Source organism: Eptatretus burgeri, chromosome 14, assembly GCF_056783735.1.
Source record: "Eptatretus burgeri isolate ZD-2024b chromosome 14, Ebu_testis_v1, whole genome shotgun sequence".
NCBI classification, from domain to species: Eukaryota; Metazoa; Chordata; class Myxini; order Myxiniformes; family Myxinidae; genus Eptatretus; species Eptatretus burgeri.
Window position 1 is genome coordinate 21,040,530 of NC_140974.1, and position 20,000 is coordinate 21,060,529.

Sequence of the window (20,000 nt, forward strand, 5' to 3'; positions counted from 1 at the left end):
GTTTCACGACGTAAAAGAGCTCCATCCGTCTCTCTGTTTTTCTCTTTTATTAGTTTCTTGTACTCCGCATACAGCTTCTTGATCTTTTTTCGAAGATTGGCATCCGTCATTGTCGGTAAACTGGCTCTCTCCCATATCTTCTTTACTTCATCCTTTGTTGCTGTTGTGGCCTTTGATAATGCCTTCCCCTCTTCAATATGATAGAGGAGGTGGAGTAGCACTTGCTCCTTTGAGGGAAGGCGAGCTCCTAAAATGAAAGGTAGAGGGGGCTTCTTGAGCAAGTTACATTTCTTTCTTGATGCCATTATCCTGAAAATAGAAAAAAACGTCAACATTGTGAAAAAGTGTGCCACCCCTAAATGTGCAGCAATTGACTCCATTTTTGGTACAGATGCTTACAATGCCAATTGGAACAAGACAAAAAGCGATCTGGCAAAATTTTGTGAAAATAAATTTTGTGAAACACCCTAACAGCCGTGCCCCAACAAAATGGTAGCTACCGAGCAGCCAAGCTGCCATATGCAAGAAGAATTATACTGTACTCTGCGATATAAAAAAGGAACACATTTACATATGTTCAAAGCTTCAAATCACTGCAGACATTAGGAAAATTTTCTAAACAATCCTATCTTGAGGTTAATATTACAAGTTGGTAGATGCTATAAAAAAAAAATCCAAAACAAACCAGTAATAACATCACATAAGAAGTTCAATGTTTCAAAAAGATATCAGTAACATCATAAGAAAAAAAGATTTAATAGGCCATTGAATCTCGACTAATAAATGTCAAGATGTGTGTTAGTGTCTTCCAAAAGCCCAAAACCATGAAACCTCGCAGCCTGAAACTTTGCACGCACACTAAGAAAATTCCAAAGAAGTGCATGACTGAAAATTAGGTGTTTGGGTTAATTAAAACACCCCTTTTGAAGATAATAATCGGCCTTATTGGCCAAGCACTAGTGTGTGTGTGTGTGTGTGTGTGTGTGTGTGTGTGTGTGTGTGTGTGTGTGTGTGTGTGTGTGTGTGTGTGTGTGTGTGTGTGTGTGTGTGTGTGTGTGTGTGTGTGTAGCATAACATATTCTCTCTGCTAATTCCCCTACCCCCACTCCTCCCACTCATCTTTGCTCCACTCTCCCAATACAGTGCAGCATCCTCCTCCCACACATGTCTCACTCTCCCCTCCTCCCTCTCTCTGCACATATCCGGATGGTGGTTATGTCTGGGTGGTGTTTGTCTCTGGACGTGTCCGGGCAGTGTTGGTCCAGATTGGAGTTTATATCCGAACATGTCCGGATGGGAGTTTGTCTCTGGACAGCTTGCTTCAGATTCATCCAAGCAGTGTTTGTCTCCGAACGTGTCCGGGTGGTATTTATGTCTGTATGGGAGTTTGATTCTCTAGACATGTCCAGGCCGTGTTTGTCTCTGGATGTGTTTGGGTGGTGTTTGTTTCCGGACAGCTTGGCCCAGGACGTGTCCGGGCGATAGTTGTGTCTGGACGGGAGTTTGTCTCTGGACGTGTCCTGACTGGAGTTTGTGTCCGGACATGTCCGAGCAGTATTTGTCTCCAGACAGCTTTGCTCTGGATGTGTACGAGTAGTGTTTGTCTCTGAAAGTGTCCGGGCGGTATTTATGTCTGGATGTGAGTTTGTCTCTGGACATGTGCGGGTGGTGTTTGTCTGCGGACGCTTGGCTCCATATGCATCTGGGCGGTATTTATCGAATGGTCAGTAGAAAATGGATTTCAGACATTATTTTGTTTCAATCTTCACTGTTATTATATGCAGAAGTATTATGGTGAGACAGTACGGATTGTAATTAATGCTCCACCGCATGTCTGCTTTCCCTTCCTCTCACCTCTCGCTGCCTTCCCTTCCTGTAACCCCCTAACTTTCCCTCCTCCTCGCTCCCCCACCTCTCCTCTCTCTTTCTCCCTCCTCACTCCCTCACCTCCTTCGCTCTCTCCCCTCTTTCTCCCTCCACCTCCTCACTCTCCCTACTCTCTCTTTCTCTCCCACACCCCTCTCTTTCCCTCCTCTCAGTATTCCCATCTGCGAAGTGACGGGTGGTATTTGCTAGTCATATAGAAAGCTCAAATCGTGTTTATTTGTTTGTTTATATATGCTTCAAAAACTGAAAAACGACTGAAGAAAATCCAACCAAATTTTGCATGTTGTCCATGGGTTCCCCAAGAATGGTTTCTGTCTGGGTATCATATCTGGGGGAGGGGGTTCAAAATGGGGGGGGGTGGGGAAGACCCCAATTCTCTCGATGTAATGTCACTCACGGCGATAGCTGGTTTTACAAATTATCTTCTTCTTATATACAAAGAAAGCTTAAACAACTTCATAATATGTGTTACTGGCGATGTTGAAATCTGAGTGAGAATAATTCAAAATTTTAAAAAATGTTTAATGTCACTCATTTTAAGTGGAGATTCAAACCAAAGCATCCCAGACTGAACTTCATAATGAAGCGGTTGTAATTTTTGCTCGCATCATATAAAAGCAGTAAGGATGGTTGATGAAGGTGATGTCCGCTGACTTTCGAGCAAATAATAAATGAGAGCATGTTGTAGTTCACAAACATTCTGCTCTATTCACTATGTCTGCGAAGCAACGGGTACATTTGCTTGCACGCATGCACATGCGCGCGCGCAAAAACACACACACACACACACACACACACACACACACACACACACACACACACACACACACACACACACACACACACACACACACACACACACACACACACACACATCTAGAAATGTTCTCAGCATGTGCCCTTACCATTGGCCCCCGATCACCAATCATGCCTTTCTTTCTTTGGATTCCTCTGGGTCCCTGCAGAGAGGGTAAGGAGAAGACTTGAACTGGTTGATGACTTGTATGATTTAGAGTTTGATCTCCATTTTTGTCAGTTCACACAAACAAACAAATAAAATAAAAAAAACCAATGTCACCCGCAGGGTGACCCATATTTTGCCAACAGGTGACCACGTGTGACTTCTTTAAGGTTACACTGAGGTGAACAGAGCTGCTATCCACCAGGAGCAACTCCTTGAGGAATATCTGCCTACGAGAGATTCCGATGAGAATCGTTCTACAGAGTAAACATGAAAAAATATGCTTTTGCCTCATAACGTCACCAAATGACGTCATAATGTCTCAAGCTTGACATATCTAGAAAGCACTCATCGAGATGTTCAATTTGAGGTATTACACGATATGGTTCCTAAAACTTGAAAATTTGACCTTGGGGTCAAAAATGTTTGACCTGAGGCAGTAACCATGAAGGTCAAGGCCAATCGCCACCAAAAATTAATCAGCTGAGCGCCAGACCATGAACTATATTCCCATGAAGTTTGAAGACGATCCGATCAAAATTACTCAAAAAAAATAATGGTTTCGTCGACTCCCCTGATTTGCGACAAAGTGACCTTGACCTTTGACCTTGACCTTTAAAATTTTGTGCACTGAAAGGGACCTCTATAGGCCTCTGATATGCGAAGTTACAAAAATTTCCAATGATAACTGTGCTCTGCAGAATTTTTTATACGTGATTACAGACAAACAAAAAAAAACAAAAAAAAAACATACAAGCTGACTAACATATCTTGCAAAAACTTCGTTTTGGCAAGATAAAAACATTCTGGTGGATGACCAAGAAAGGATAATGCTTGGTGGATGATCAATCCACTTTTTTATTGACAAAATTGAGGTTCATGGAAGAGTGAGGTGATGGAAAGTAAAAGGGCGACAAACTGACAGTAGGGCAGTGGGTTCATATTTGGTCAGGGAATGAACAAGCAAGATGAGAGCAGAGAGAGAGAGAGGGAAGGGATGGAAACACATAACCTGTAAGTAAGAGGGTTTGGTTGAGGGGTTAATGTGGGGTCAAAAGGATTGCGGAGATGAATGGGGGATGACATGAGATGGTGGTGAACTGCCTGTTTGAAGCCCTGGATGGAAGAGTGCAATTGAACCATCTCCAAAAGGCAGTTCAACAAGCGGGTAAAAAGGGAATGGATATGTTGTTGTTTCTTTTATAAGGACACTGATCCAGCATCAGAGGTTGTGGGTTCAAACGTCGTGGTCGGCAGTGGTGCAAAATATTTGGATTACATTTAGCATCTGATAACTGAACTGGTCTCAGGAAATTATCATGTTGCTATCAGGATGCAAGTAAATGCCCAGCTAACTCATTAATGACCTCAGGGAGGAGGGTTACTACCCTGCTTGGTATGGTCCACACACAGTGCCAGTTCAATCATTGTGATGGACTCTGAAATGCTTGAGGACAACTTTAAATTGGTACTACATTGCTGCTTGTAAACGGTAGTGGTCTTCTGGTTCTACTCTTGGATTCATTTCAAAACTTTTCTGTTTCTGGTATTTTCCCCACTTTTCTGTCCCCTTTCTGTTTTCTCCCCATAATCCTCAAGCACCTTACCCAAATGTTCCCCCTGGTTTTTCCCTTTTTTCAAATTTGGCCTCCCCCCCCCCACACCCCTCCTGTATACATCATATGTATCGTAGATGCCATTCCACATCAATACAGAAAACGTAGTTTAAGGAAGAGCAGAAGTCGAGGCATGATGGAGTAGAATGAAACATGCCAGGAAACAAAATATGTGGTGAAGCTTCCTGGGCAGTGCATTATAATAGTACAAGAATATAAAAGGGGGTGTACTTGCTAGATCAGAAGAAACATGACAAATGCACCAGCTGAGTAGCATCGTGCCTAAGCCACGGGTGGGAAATGTTGCTGTCACAAATCTTAACTCAACGCATGTGCCTGATGATGTACGAGTGAGCAAGAGAAATTGCAGGTCACTGCTCAATCATAGTTTGCATGTGTAAAGTACCTGAGCTCCCAGTTATCAAGAGAAATAATAATCAATAAATAATTATGTGGTCAGTACTACTTCTGCTCCACTGATGTTCTTTGAAGGCAATGGATTTCTGGATTCTGACGAACAGGATGCGTCTGGCACACGCTGTTCTGTCTGTGGTGCACAAATATATCTGGAAAGTTGCCCAGGAGAATTAAAAAAGGAAAATGCTCGACAGGATCTGCTCTGTGGAGTCTGTGTATATCGCCAGGGGGATGATCCCTCTTTTAATAGCTTTCCGAGATGCTTGCAATTAAACATACAGTGACAGTTGTCAGGAATGCTTTACATACATTTGCAAGTCTGACAATCCTCAAACAATAAAACACCCTCCTGTAACACAGTTGCATTTCAGTCGAAAGGCATAATACTGCGACGATAAGGCCTTCTTAGGCCCAGTTTAAATTTAAGTGAAGCAGGCCTCTATTCTCGATTGGCTTGGAATTATGCCATTGGAGAGGCAGTGAGAAATAAAATAACATTTTGTCTCTTTGACCTGCAAACCACGGAGAGTGTGAGGGGTTGGGAAAAGCTGCTTCTTCCTTTGAACACCAGGCTATGCCTTAAAACAGACATACTATCTTTCAAGACAATGTCTGGCTTTTATTAGAAGGTACAGCTCCCGTCTGGTAATTCAGTAATTCCAGGTTTGATTTCAGTCCGAGCAAATCCCTGAGTAGTCATTTCAGCTGAAAAAGTGATACCTAAGCCTTTGAGATTTGAAGTTTGAGCAATCTTTGTGGGTTGTGAAGATTGTGATGATTTAATAATACTACTTCGTTAATGGCCTCAATTATTTCCACCTTCTTGTGGCATTGACTGGTGAAGGTTTTTGGCCCAATTAGTTCACGTAACGGTCGATCAGGCCTGACATTCGAGGAAGTGCCGTAATTTGGAATTTGTAGAAGATGTTAGCGAAAACACATCTACCCTTCGTGAATGACACAGAGGGATCTTCAACGTCCACAAGCTCATGCTCGCAGGTGGGACACCGAGCTTAATGCCATCCGAGGGATGGCGCACATATTGATGCGTCGCAGTGCCTGTGAGGCAGCAATCCCACGGTTTTATAGCCATGTCAGGAATGTAATCCAGAGGAGATAGTTTAAAGGTGTGCTACCTCTGTACCATCCTCTCGGACAGGAGTGCCATGCCATACAGGAATAAATATGAGAGATCTCGCAAAGGGGATGAACATAGTCACACTCACCAGTGCTCCTGGATCCCCTTGAATGCCCCTTGTGCCCTTTTGTCCCTGAATGTCATAGAAAATGGGAAAGTAAAGCATTACAACACACATACACGCACGCACGCATGCACGCGTGCACACGCACACACACACACACACGCACAATAATTTACCTTTATATTTAAAAGCATCCCTTTCCTGAACACACTCAAAGGTCCCATATATGCAAAAATTGTTTGATCGCTGTCCCAAGCCTTTGTTACCAATTGAAACCTGATTTTGCTTTGCAAGCCCGGATGCAAGCCATACAGAACACAGTCCAAGTAAAGCCTTCTGTCCCATCTGCAATCAAATTTACATAAAAATATCCATTGAATAACAGCAATTTTGACACATACCATGGCCACATCGACAATAGCAATAGAAACAGATAAGATATGGATGAAGGGCATTGAAACCTTGAACACATTTCAAATTACTGACGACCTGGTGGGAAGGCAATTGCAAACTAACCAGTGTAATCCTTGCCATGAGACTGATTTGTCAGCATGGAACATGCCATTGGGCAGACTATGATACAATAACAAAGCTTATGGATTAGTTGTACATCACATGTAGGTCAAGGTCATAAGGAGACATAGGTGCACTCTCATCGAAATTACAAGAGCATGAGGAGACAACAGACAAATCGATACAGTAGAAGTGTTTTGAAATTTATTTTCAGGATCATGAGCTATGTGCTTCGATGGGAATGCAAAAAATAGGTAGCCCTCTTCTAAATAATGCAATGTTTTGGGGAAAATTAATTAATAATCCCACCAAGCCAACTCATAATGATGTTTCCTCTTCATCTTACCTTTTCTCCCCTTTTGCCAAGATCCCCTGGAGGCCCTGGCTTTCCTTGGATACCCTGAAAAGTCAAGGGGATTGTTGGGGAAAGCCAAACGCTGCAGAACTTTCGGACAGTTTGACATTATCCAGTTTTAACAATGAAAAAAACAAGACACACCTGTTTCCCCCTATCACCAGGTGGTCCTCGAATGCCTCTCTCTCCTTGTTTTCCCTGAAAGGGATGTAAGAGATGCGACATTATCGACATCTGCACAAAGAGCATGGCGTCCTATTGAACTAATCTTAAGTACTGTATGTATCACATATTGTTGTAATAATCAAAATATACCATCAAGTTCACAGCTTACTGGAGGTGCAATGGATTCACACCTTTATGGCAATTCATCTCCAAAAATAAATCATCTATGGGACTTGGAAAGCAAATGCACGTGAAATCAAAGCTGAAAATCCATTTGATCTACATCCAAAGCACCTGCATCTGAAATACGCTTCTTTGCCTGTCAAGGCTCAATTTCTCGTTCAGCTAATGACTTCGTTGGACGACACCACCCGGTACAGATCGTAACTCAAAGTTAGACGATGTTTGGTCAGATTTCAAATACACATTAGTTTGAGACACATCGTTGGCAAAGATATGTACATGTTTTCAATCACTGACCAGGTGTCTGGGTTGCTTCGTAGCTCAGAACAGATAAGCAATCTGACTCTTTTTCTTCAACAGGTTCAAAGGCATTGTGTTTTGATTCACCTGGTACCCTGGTTGGCCGATTTCACCATTGGCTTCATTTTTCCCTGGGATGCCGTCTGCTCCTGGACGTCCTGGATGCCCCATTGCCCCACGTCGGCCAATCTCACCCTACAAGAGAGATAAGTTTGCGAATAATTATGGTATCTCTGGAAGTTATTGGCAAGAAGGAGAGCATAATAGAGTCAGAAAAAAAGGCACTTCAAGGAAATAAACAAACAAGAAAAAAAACAAAAAAAAACCCACAGAAGAGCAGAGTTGCTCTTAGAAAAATGTCATACTACAATTTCTCCCAAGATCTGATAGAAACTTCATAATTCCAATGAGATCTGATGAAAATCTCATTGTTGTCAGGGCATGGAAACATGGCGAAGAATAGACAGAAATGAAAGCGAACACAAATAAAAAAAGCATTGAAAAACAGCAAAAATTAGAACGGCACTCGGTGGAGCACATACCTCCGCCAGGTTGAACAGTTTAAGTTTTGAATGCCACTGATTGGCTGGATCTGCATCCATTCCTGAAGCAAAATCTAATCGGCTTGTTCTTGTGACCTAATCAACTCATCCATTAAGTTTTGTAATCACTAAAAAACAACTTTTTGAGATATCATGCTACATATAATTTTTCAACCCATCTCTCAACGGTGAAGATTCACTTTAAAAATGAAATAATTCTCGTATCCAGACCCGGATTTTCACCAAAATCGAATCAATTCTTCATCGTCACACAATCACCTCATGCACCAAGTTTCGTCCAAATGTGTCCACAACTTTTTGATACATCATGTTATATATCGTTTTTGGTCCAATCACTCCATAGTAATGAATCACTTAAAAATCCTTGGATCCGGATCCTCACCAAAATCTAATCAATTAGTCCTTGCAACACACTCAACCTGCCTACCAAATTTCCTTTGAATCTGTCCATAACTTTTTGAGATATCCTGCGCACAGACAAACAAACAAGGATGAAAACACAACCTCTGTCCACCTTCGGTGGTGGATGTAACAACAAATATTCTGAGAGACATTAGAGGCCTGGCAAACTTTTTACATCGTTAAAAAGTTGCAAACACAAAACTGACAAAAGCTCAATTAACATTGCAACTCGGAGTGCTCAAGAAAGCGACCCTGGGTGGTTTGTCAGACTTCCTTGCCAGTCAAACGTATTCTTGGATGACCAGTTGCTGTTGACTTTCAGGCTTTATCCACATCTCTGATTCTTAATTAAATTAATGGATAAATAACCTCCATGATGGAACAAAAAAAAATACTGATTAGAGCCAAGTCCTTTCTCAGCCGTGAGCACACATATGAAAGTATCATGGAGTATAGTTCCCCATTTGAGCAAGAGGGGTGGGTCATCCCTATCGAGCAGCCTTGAAGGCAGTCATTCAATCCAAACCCATTAAACTCATAGGTGGTAGAGTCTAAGCCCAACAGACCCATCTCCCTTCCAGAGGTTGAGTCAAGGTAGGTGGCCTTGCAGCCTTCAACTGCCTTTCAAGTTTTGCTCCCCCTTCCCTTTCAGGTCCGACCCCATGCCTTTTTCCAGAAACGCATATCTTATTATTCTCCCCATGTTGTTGATAGACTCCCAATTATTTTGGGGGCAAAGAAATGAGAATGGCAAGTGCTGACATGAAATTATTGAAAGTTTGTGGACTGTTTTCCCACTTCAGGACATTTTCAATTCATCTTGGATAGCAAAGAGAGTATTAAAGGAAAAGGAATTAATCATATCATTTCCAACAAGTGCTGCTTGCAGCAAGCAGTGTGTGTGTGTCCAACGCAGTGCAGAATTTGATAATCCAGATCACCAGGTATTGGAAACCAATGTGAATTCAAAATTCAAAAGTAACCCCACTATCAAAGGTGATTCAATCAGCACATGCTGTTGACAAACTTACTTATCAGATAAAAAAAATAAATTCCAACTTGAGCTATTCATTAGATTTCAGTCTTTGGATGAGCCAACCAGGAATATTGATGGACTGGGTTGGTCTTTCAATGATCAAAGAGAAAGCACCGCAAATCTTTGGCGCATGCCACAGAAAACATTCTGAATTGGATAGATGATGAGACAATGACCTTGGTCGACAATGCCAGCAAGCAAACAAGCAAAATCCCGAAAATGTCTCTAATCGTTGAAGTATTTCTATGAAACTGCACAGCAGCTCTTTGAAAGGACTTTTGTGCCAAATCACCAAAAATAACTGTTGTCTGTCTCTTGTGGCATGTCTGATGGACCCAAATAAGGAAATAGTAAATTAAGGATCTGCCATTCGTTCGTTGGTTCGTGGGCGCATACCGGTTGGAGGATAAGGGGTTTATTTAATACATACTGGCTACTGTGATTGTTCCCTCCTTGTACCATTTCTTTCAAATACAGTTGATCTTGGGGTTGAATTCTATCTGTGGTGGCTGCTTCATTTGGTGGTTTGTATTGACCCATTATTAAATTAAATTGCTGTGATCGACACTGCTTATCACAAGATTGTGTTACCTGACTTTGGTTGCTCAGTCTCAGATTAGATATAGTCACGTGATGCCTATCGGCGTGAAACTGGGCTGCTTTGAAACCCCCAATCTGCATGGTAATGTGGTCTTCAGACACAGATCCAGCAAGGAGATCTTCAAAGCGGTCCGCCATTGCAGTATCTTTGACGCGACCCTCCGGATTCGAACCGGGCAAACAAAGTATTGCAGATCTTTGACCCTTCTCCAAAGAAGATATTGCACCACAATAGAAGTCGAAATAGAAGTAGTGGTAGTAGTCGTAGTCCTTCACTTGTTCTCCTTTTCTCTTATCTGAACAATGGCAAGTCAGAGTTCATACTCTCATCACCTTCCTACCATTCTTCCAAGGTGGAAATGTATCACCATCATATAACATTGTCTTCCATATCAAACCTGTCACGGATCCAATGCCCCATCCTTGCCACCGACCCATAACCTCTCCACTCTCAATTAAATCTCTGTACGTCCTTTATCTGCCTGTTACTCTCAGCCCAAGTGTCAGTTTATAAGCCTTCCACCATCTGCCATTTCAGCTACTTCAGGAGCCAAAACATTATACAGGTTGACAAAATATAAAAAGGAACTTCTTTCAATCCAGTAGAAAGAACTCCCCAACATTGTTTCAAAGTGATTCTTGATAATAGGCTGAAAGGGTTAACAGGCCATGCATGAATACATGGACTTTCAGTTTACACATCAAAGTTACATTACCTTAACCTTTTTTCAGGCTTTTCAAAGGCAAACCATACTCTTCCTCTTCCACAGCATTTCCACCGCAGAGACAAGCTGCATTCACTTTGTCACCACATGTTGGTGATAACAATTTTACCTACCTCCATGTGCGGCCGACATCATTCCTCGATGTCTGTGTGCTTGAGACAGCTGAGCACAGATTCTTCTTTTTTCATCAAAGAATCAAATTGTGTCTTCTTTTCTGTGGTTAATAAATACTTTTTTGTATACAAACTCGAAACCTGTGGAGGAGCTCGAACATCGAATGGATGAGGACATAACAGAACAAAGGGAACAGTCGAAAGAGAGAGCGTGAAAGCATACCAACAGAAGGTTTGAGGGACAAAATGAAGGGAGACTTGGACAAACAAGCAATGTGGGGAAGAATGTGTGCTTGGGAAGGATGCATGGGGTGGACAAGATGGATACAGAAGCAAACTCTGGAAGGAAAAACTGGAAATTTGGAAAGAGGAAGGAAAAGCAAACTGTATCAAAAGCTCGAGATGTGTCGAGAGAGATGCTCTGATCTCATGTCTGACATTGAGGGCCTCCATCTCACGTCTGACACTGAGGGACACATATTTGGAAGCAAACACAGAATTGAGGCATTTGGCCTTCTCACAAGAAGAGTCAACTGTGGTGCCATTTGAAGCGAGGAAAGGGGAACATACTCCAAAGGCAGATTTAACAAACAACTGCCTCAACAGGATTCAGTTGAGAAAGATGTAGTGCACCATGCACGGGAAGTATGGTAAGATAACTGAAGACGAGATGGGATGGATCTGTGCATAAGAAAGAGCAGGTTTCTGTGAAACAATTCCTAGGTTGAGTTAATATCAGGGCAGTAGATGTAGGAGACCAGTTCTGAAGAGAGATGGCTACATACAGTCCTGCCAGTCTGCTTGAGTGAACTGCCAGACTCACTGGTGCTGAAGTGACTCTTCTCTGAGAATACCCAGTTAAATGAGGACTCTCATAAGCACATCATAATCAGAGGAACCAATTAGAATGGAAAAAGAACAGGAGACATTTACAGGGAGGCTAGTCATCACCAATCCAGAAGGGAGGATTTGCTATTGGGAGAAATCCAAGTCAGAAAGTTCACAGATTGAGTCAGTCCCATGGAATCATCGAAGTTTACCCTTTGCTGAAGTGCTATGGCTTGTGAGAGAGATACCAACACTCAGCCAATTAGCATGGTGGCAATTGAAGTCACCACGTTTAAGGAAAAGAAAGTTGGAATGATTGGTGAAAAGTTGGTCCATGTTGTCTGTGAGAAAGATCTAAATGGAGTTGTCACTGTTTGGAGGATGGTACAAAACATAGACAAACAAGAGGTGGCAGTGTCAAGGAAGTCACAGCCAAAGATACTCCTAGGGGTTGGGAGGTGCAAGATATTTACATGGACAGTGAGGAATGGAGTTTTTGATGTAAAATGCAACTCCCCTGCCATTGTAGAGTTCGAGCCTATCAAATTGGAGGATAAAATAGCCAGAGAGAGAGATACTAAGAAGTCAGGGATGTCTTGTTGGATGAAGGGTTGGTTCTGTTAAGTTAAACAGATGATGACCGGTTTATCAGCAGCAGCCTGGATTGAGAGATTTGTCAGGTTGGAGAGGAGGCCTGTCGGATGTTTGAGGTCCACACAATAGGAGACAGGGGAGAAAGCCTTGTTGGTAGGGTGCAGGAATATGGAAAGGAGCTAAGAGAGAGGGTGGGGTGGTGAGGGGAGATGGGATGTGGCAGGGCATGGGGGAATCTGAAGGGGACAGGATGGGGGGGTGGGCTGAGAGGGGCGGGATGAGAGGGAAGCTCATAGGAAGTATCTCTAAATTGCTTTTGAGATGTTGCATCAAAATGTTGACATGAATAACATTGTTGCTGTTTCTATGATCAATATGATTGAAAAACAAAGTGATGTGCACAAATTGTAAGCAGAACAGCCAACCTGATGTAGATAGGCATCTTTGGCAGCAGGATTCTGGGTTGAGTGGGCTGTGTTGAGTTTTTCTGATAGACTGTGGCATGAATTGGCTAATGCACTCCTCCAACTTACTTTTGTGACCTCCTTTTGAAGTTTATGCTCGACTTTAGTGTGGATGGGAAAGCCCATACATGGAATACTGCTGAATGGTGGAAGGCTTAAGAAGATACCTACAGAGACATGACAGAAGTAAATAAACACCTTAAATTTTTTCATTGTATCAGTATAAAGCAAGTTCTACTCAGCAATTTGTACTAATTTTCAACTATTTACTTGCAGAAATGAGTTCCTGGGCCGTGTATGACAATTAACGATGCCTCAAACCCAGGGAGCACACGACCTTTCCGATTTTCAAAGAGGACGAATTGTTGGCCAATCAGAACGTGGAGTCAGTCAGCGTCAGATCGCTCAGAACCTTGGCACTCCACTTTCTACGGTCAATCGGGTGATTGTGCAGTTCACCAGTGAAGGCAAGAAATCCACAGCTTCCCGTTCTGGTCGATCTGGACCCTCAGAAAGATGTCTTTGAGCTGTCAAGCGGTCCATTGAGAAAACTCCCTGTTGCAAGGCAGCAGATGTTGCAGAGGAGGTCCAAACTAGCTCAAGAACTGCCATGTGGTACCTTCATCAACTGGGCTACTATGAGAGAGCAGCTAGGAGAAAACCTCTTCTTAGACCAGCCAGCATTCAAAGGAGAAAGAGGTGGGCTGATAAAATGGCCAACAGACCCTTGGAGTTTTGTCAAACTGTAATTTTTTCAGATGAGTCCAAATTTACTCAATTTTCTGAAAGTGGATGCAAATGGGTCTGGAGACGTCCCAGTCAAGAGTTCTCTTCAAGCCGATTGCAGCCAACTGTCAAACACGGTGGTTTTTTAGTCATGGTGTGGAGAGCAATCTGGAGTGCTGGTCGGTCAGAGCTTGTGGAGTGTGTTGGCAACATCAACCCGACAATATACATTTCTATCCTTGAGGATGGACTTCTCTCTGTCTTCTCCACTGGTCAGATGGTCAAAAACAACACGGTGTTCATGGAAGATGGAGCTCCATGCCACACTGCAAAAAAGACCAAAGAATGGCAACACATAAATTGGATCAAGTGACTTCCATGGTGAAGTCAGTCTCTTGAGATGAATCCCATTGAACACCTCTGGGCCATATTGGATCGAGCTGTGCATAAAAGTCCAAGGAACCAACATCATGGGCAGAATTGCTAAACCTTTTGTGGGAAGCCTGGACAGAAATCCCACAAGAGAAAATGTCAGAACTCATTAGTTATTTGCCTGTAAGAGTAAAAGCGTTGAAATCTGCAAATGGCATGTCTACAAAATACTATTGTATGTATTAAAATGGATCAAATGTACTTACAATGTTCAATAAATAAATAATTTTAAAATCATGGTGTCTATTTACTTCTGGCATGTCTCTGTAATGATAATTGCATGACACAAGTACGCCAAGCACACCGAACCAATTAAACTCATGCTGGCACTGTTTAATAAGACCCACTATCAGAGGCTTATTAAAACGAAGCTTCTCATTGGTTGAAAAACCATGTGCTTCTCATCATCGGAATTTCCTGCAAGAAAGAACCAGACAAGGTGGCAAATGGTTAGAGCATCTGCTCTGAGTCTGGGAGGTCAGTGGTTCAAACCCTGGCTGAGTCATAATGCAGCCTTTAAAAATGGTACCTGCTGCTTCCTTGCTTGACACTCAGCATTTAAAATGGATAGAGCACAGACAAAAGCACAGGTTGGCAACCATTGCACAGGCTTGATGGGCCGAATGGCTGCCTCCTACATTGAAGTTCCTTGTAAGGGAACATTATAATTATATTTCAAGACAGCCAGATGCACCAGCGTCAACCTGTTGATGCCATACTCATCGACAACTGAATGTGTGCTTCAAAATGACATGCTAATGGAATCAATTGGCCATCCTGTTGCCATTCTACATGGCCAGCATCATCCGTCATGGGGCAATTTGACGACAAGTGCCTAACAATTGAAAAGGAAGATGAAACTTCACAACGCTCAAACACAACAAGCACCCCATCTTGATTTAAAAGTGCACCTTTTATCTACTTTCAAATCGCACCAGATGTGACCCATAACTTCAGGTTCACCCTGGTAATCAATCTTGCTCACAGCAGTGTGAGGTGACATGCTTTGAAAAAGATGAGGGCCTGGACCTTCACAGCACCACTTGCATTGCTGAAGGCATATCCGCTCACTCTCTCCTTGCTTGAAGCATCACGTGTCAAAATTTAGCTTCCCTAAAATTAAACCCAGGCTGTGGAAGGATTCCAGATAAATAAAGTGGCACGAGAAAAGGTGCGTCTTACAACCGACAGGAGAAAAATCTTCTTTCACATCAAGGTCAAATATCAATGACGCTTTTGAAAAAACAAATAAACAAACTTTTTCTAAGCAATCTCAAAATCACAAAGCTTTGATACTTTTGTGATTTTATATGAATCGATTTGGACATTGTATAGCTCTATCAGGTTGTATTCTGCCGAACTGTTATGTTATGGAACTCTTATCAGGTAGCATCTTGACTCCTTGTTAGAATCTTGATGTCTAACTGGGATCATAGCATTAGCTCCTGCAGCAGACTGACAATACATCAGAGAGGTACTCTGGTTAAAGGGTTGAAACTCTGTTGAAGATGGCACCTGGTCAATGACCATGCTAGACAAGGGTGCTTGTGTAAAAAGAATATAAATAAACGTTTCATTCACACTGTTAGAGGACTAATACTTTGCAATGCAGATTTGTACAGATGGAATATGAATGAGGATGTATGCATACATCACCAAGCGATCAAATTATGTATTTTTCACTTCAAGTCATTCTGGATGTGGACCCTCAACAAACCCCTCTTGTATTAACGATTATCATCATAACCATCTGGTAGTAAATTGCGTTTGAGATTGGCACTTACCGGCACCCCACGTTCACCCTTTTCCCCCAGTGATCCCACATTTCCTGGCGGTCCCTAAGAAAGGAACACATTGATTAATAATTGAGGTAAACAATGCTGTGTTTGTCTATTTCCTCTTTATCTATGTCAGGTTTCACGTAAACACCTTAAACCTTTTCCGTTTGGCCTACAAAATGGTGATGGTAGTTCCTGTTGTGTCTTGCTTCAGTGCTGGTCATGTAAGTGCAAGAATCAAACAATTTTCAACAAGTGGGTCATTCAAAAACTCGACTCGTATCTCTACATAAAAACATTAACATCTGAAAATGGCACAGCTCGAGGTTGTCAGTGGAGACTGTAAGAACTCACAGGTAAGCCGGCAGCTCCACGCCTTCCTGGACGCCCAGTCAGACCAATCGCTACCTACAGTGGGAACAGTGTACGTTCGCAACTTGGATGGCATCCGTGTTTCTCTCCTGACACTTTGGGGACATTTGAGCAGACAAGATTTGACTGTTGTAACTGTACATGCTCTCAAGAGAGGAACAAAGTCAAACGGTGTACTTCCCCGACTTAAAGTGGACGACATGGCCCGGTGTTTACACTGAAGCCAGCGGCGGAATCTATCCCACAAAGGAATTTACAAAAAAACAACTGAACTTGCAGAATCACAACCGATGATATCAGATCAGGATGTAAATGCAAACACAAAAAATAAATAATTGGCAACGGAATGTGCGATCAAATTGGCTTTCTTTGCTGTCAAAATTATTTGGGATGAAACAATGACATAAGCATGAAACCTTTATTTGTTTTTTGGCCCATATAACTCTCGCCTAAATGAATCGGTGAAATGGATATGTGAGGAAGTTTGCGACCATCTGTTGGGAGGATATAAACTTCTACTGTGTGTTTTGCATCCCGCGGTGCCCAAGCTACTTCAAGTGACGTTTGACATCATGTTCAGGTTAGGAGCAAGCTACAAAGGAAGTTCTGGGAGTAAATCAAGTATATAAATCTCAATGGGGGTCATGCAAGGTAATGGAAAATACACTCTGAATCATAAGTTAAGAATAGGTTAAAAATGTAAGGTATTTCAAAAGATTTCTGAGTAAACCACTGCCTTTATAAAAACGCAATGGTCGGAGGGTCATGGAGGAGCTTGAACATGGAGGAGCATACATAAGCATGACAAATTTGTCAGCAGACATAAATGCACCATTTATGCAACTTGCAGGACATTAATAGATGACAGACAAGTAATTATGGGATATATTATTTGAGCCTGGGTTCCCAGCATGATAAGATGGGGTTAGGATGGGAACGCCAAACCAGGCCTTTGGATCATTTTCATTCCTGCCCATACATTAAGGGTAATCAGTATATATTTGAAGTTTGACCCTCCCGAGACTTACCGGCCAATTGTGCTTGAGCATTCGGTAGAAAGGGATTTCCTGTGGTGAGTGAAACATGCCAGATATTTTCAAGGTAAGCATGATACATATTCGAGTATTTCTACTGATGCTTTTGTTAACAGCAACAGTGTATGGAACATATCCTCTCCCAACTTTACACGTACATGATATCAATTTCACAGCTATAAACAATTCTCCTGGCATTTTGAAATTCATGGTGACACACATCATTGCGTGATCTGATGGGCATACTGGATATCCTGTCTGCTAACATTAGTTGGTGGACATTGAAGATCCCATGGTGTCCTTCATAGAGAAGAAGCATGTTATCACTGGCAACCTGAACAAATTACAAATACCCGTGCTAATGTGCTCAGGGAAAGCATCAATGATGCACCCAGTGAGTCAAATTCAGAACCGAATGGCAGTCCAACATATGGATTCAGCTAATATCATCCCAGACTTTCAGCAGAGTTCCTTATAATAATGCCTTTTCATGGAAAACTGACTATACCTGGTGAACAGATTAAGTTCGGTCATGGCATTGTCAACAATCCTGAATATCCTGTATCTAGGCCATTCATGCATTATACATGTAAACACAATTGGAGAAAAATCAGCCTGACAAATTTCTACAAGTGCCACCTGAGCTCTCACTATTTAATCATGGCAAAGAAAGACAGTGATGATGGCCACATTTTTTTTGGAACACCAAATGATCTCGACCTTCTACATTTAGGGATAGAGTGTAAAAGAAGAAAATATGTTCCATACTCCAATCTATCGAAAAAACTCAATATTATGAAAATCGGAGGAAAACTTCAAGTTATGATCAAAAATGTATTTTTTGTTAAGGGGCTCTCACACCTTGAAGTTTTAGCCAGCATATTGCAAGGTATCAAAATGTATGTAAAACGCTGGCGTACACTGAACTATTGATTTTTTTTTTAAGTTTTTAGCGTATAATAACGTGTTGGACATATGCATAACGTATTAGTAACGTACACAGAACGTTTCAATCACATATAGATAACTGATACCAACGAATGCTGATTGTGTTGTCGGCGTTCACAACCTATGCCCAACGATAGTCTAACTTATGCATAGCGCGGCAGCATATCGTCAACAATCACGTGGCGTAGGCTATTCAGAGGCTGCGGCTCGACGATTCAAATCATAACCGCACTAGACATCGAAGTGTCAAGCCGCTGTCACACCTTGACGTTTTAGCCAGCGTATGCCGACGTATGAAAAATTTGCCGAACCAAGCTGGCACACGTCAAATACGTTATGGGTAAGTTTTTTATACGTTAAGAGCACGCTGGCATATGTCATAGTACGCTGGCATACGTCATAGTACACAGAGTACGTCGACAAATTTTGAGCATGTTGAAAATTTATCGACGTACTCAGCATATGACACACATTCCGCATATGCTGGCCATAAGTTGTAGGCACGTTACACGATCGTTGACACACGTCGACACACGTTACTTGTAAGTTACTCATAAGTCGAAACACGTTGAGGTAATGGTTAGCGTCAGTGTTCCAGACTCCCTGTTTTTTTTGTTTTTATTTTTTCTTCGGTATGACGGTGATGTTGACACTTCGATTTCTAGTGCGGTTATGATTTAAAGCGTTGAGCGGCAGCCTATTAATTATATTATATTATAACCGCACTAGAAATTGAAGTGTCAACATCACCGTCATACCGAAGAAAAAAAAAGAAGAAAAAAATTAAAAATAAAATAAAATAAAAACCAGGGAGTCTGGAACACTGACGCTAACCGTTACCTTGACGCGTTTCAACTTATGAGTAACTTACAAGTAACATGTGTCGACGTGTGTCAACGATCGCGTAACGTGCCTACAACACGTTACTCATAGGTTAGAAATACGTTTCGGGTACGCTATACATTACCTCAACATGTTTTGACTTATGAGTAACTTACAAGTAACGTGTGTCGACGTGTGTCAACGATCGCGTAACGTGCCTACAACTTATGGCCAGCGTTATGCGGAACGTGAGTCATACGCTGGCATACGTTGAAAAATTTCAACCATGGAAAATTTGTCTAACAGCTCGGCATACTACGACGTATGCCAGCGTACCACGACGTATGCCAGCGTGCTTTTAATGTATACAAACTTATCCATAACATATTCGACGTGTGCCAGCGTTTCAGCCAAATTTTTCATACGTCAGGCATACGCTGGCTAAATCGTCAAGGTGTGACAGGGCCTTTAATGAGGTCACAATCCAAAAAGTTAGGACAAGGACACTAATCAAATATCAGGTGCACAACTTCAGTACAGGTACACTATTATGATGCAAGAACATCTTGGAAGGCCAAGTGGTCTTTGAGATTCCACATTGGCAAAATTGAGCGATGACAACAAATGCATTATTTTTTTTAGACCGCCATTTGACCCTGACTTTTAACTCGGAGGGGTATGTTGTAAATTAAATTAAAATGCAGCTTACTCCAGGCTATCTCGAGAGGGCAATTTCGTTTTGATAGGGCAAGCCTTAGTTGAGTTTTGTCAAAAAATGTTGAAATGTATATAATTGAGTCATGACCTTAACATGAGGTCAAGGTCAAAAAAAATCAACCCCACTTACTTTTTATTCCCATTGTTGATGCAGAATTTCATTCTGAAGGTCCCAGCCAGATCAAAGATACAGCTCAGACATTGGCAGCAAAAAGGAGAAAGACCTAAATGGTGGTTTCGTGCACCA

General features: G+C 42.0%; 1 protein-coding gene across 8 annotated transcripts in view; it reads right to left on the reverse strand.

The window, feature by feature from the left end:
* Positions 1–20,000, reverse strand: part of LOC147012760 (uncharacterized) — a 345,711-nt gene that overhangs the window by 135,972 nt on the left and 189,739 nt on the right. For 6 of the 8 annotated variants that reach the window (XM_085853918.1, XM_085853915.1, XM_085853919.1 and 3 more), the window contains 8 exons: positions 17,261–17,299; positions 16,215–16,268; positions 15,867–15,920; positions 7,687–7,794; positions 7,096–7,149; positions 6,943–6,996; positions 6,108–6,152; positions 2,793–2,846 (listed from right to left, as the gene is read on the reverse strand). In XM_085853918.1, the coding sequence (XP_085710044.1) occupies positions 2,793–2,846; positions 6,108–6,152; positions 6,943–6,996; positions 7,096–7,149; positions 7,687–7,794; positions 15,867–15,920; positions 16,215–16,268; positions 17,261–17,299 (462 nt within the window). Of the gene's footprint in view, positions 1–2,792; positions 2,847–6,107; positions 6,153–6,942; positions 6,997–7,095; positions 7,150–7,686; positions 7,795–11,038; positions 11,140–15,866; positions 15,921–16,214; positions 16,269–17,260; positions 17,300–20,000 lie in introns of those variants that run through there. The other 2 variants (XM_085853917.1, XM_085853923.1) reach the window with 2 other exon arrangements.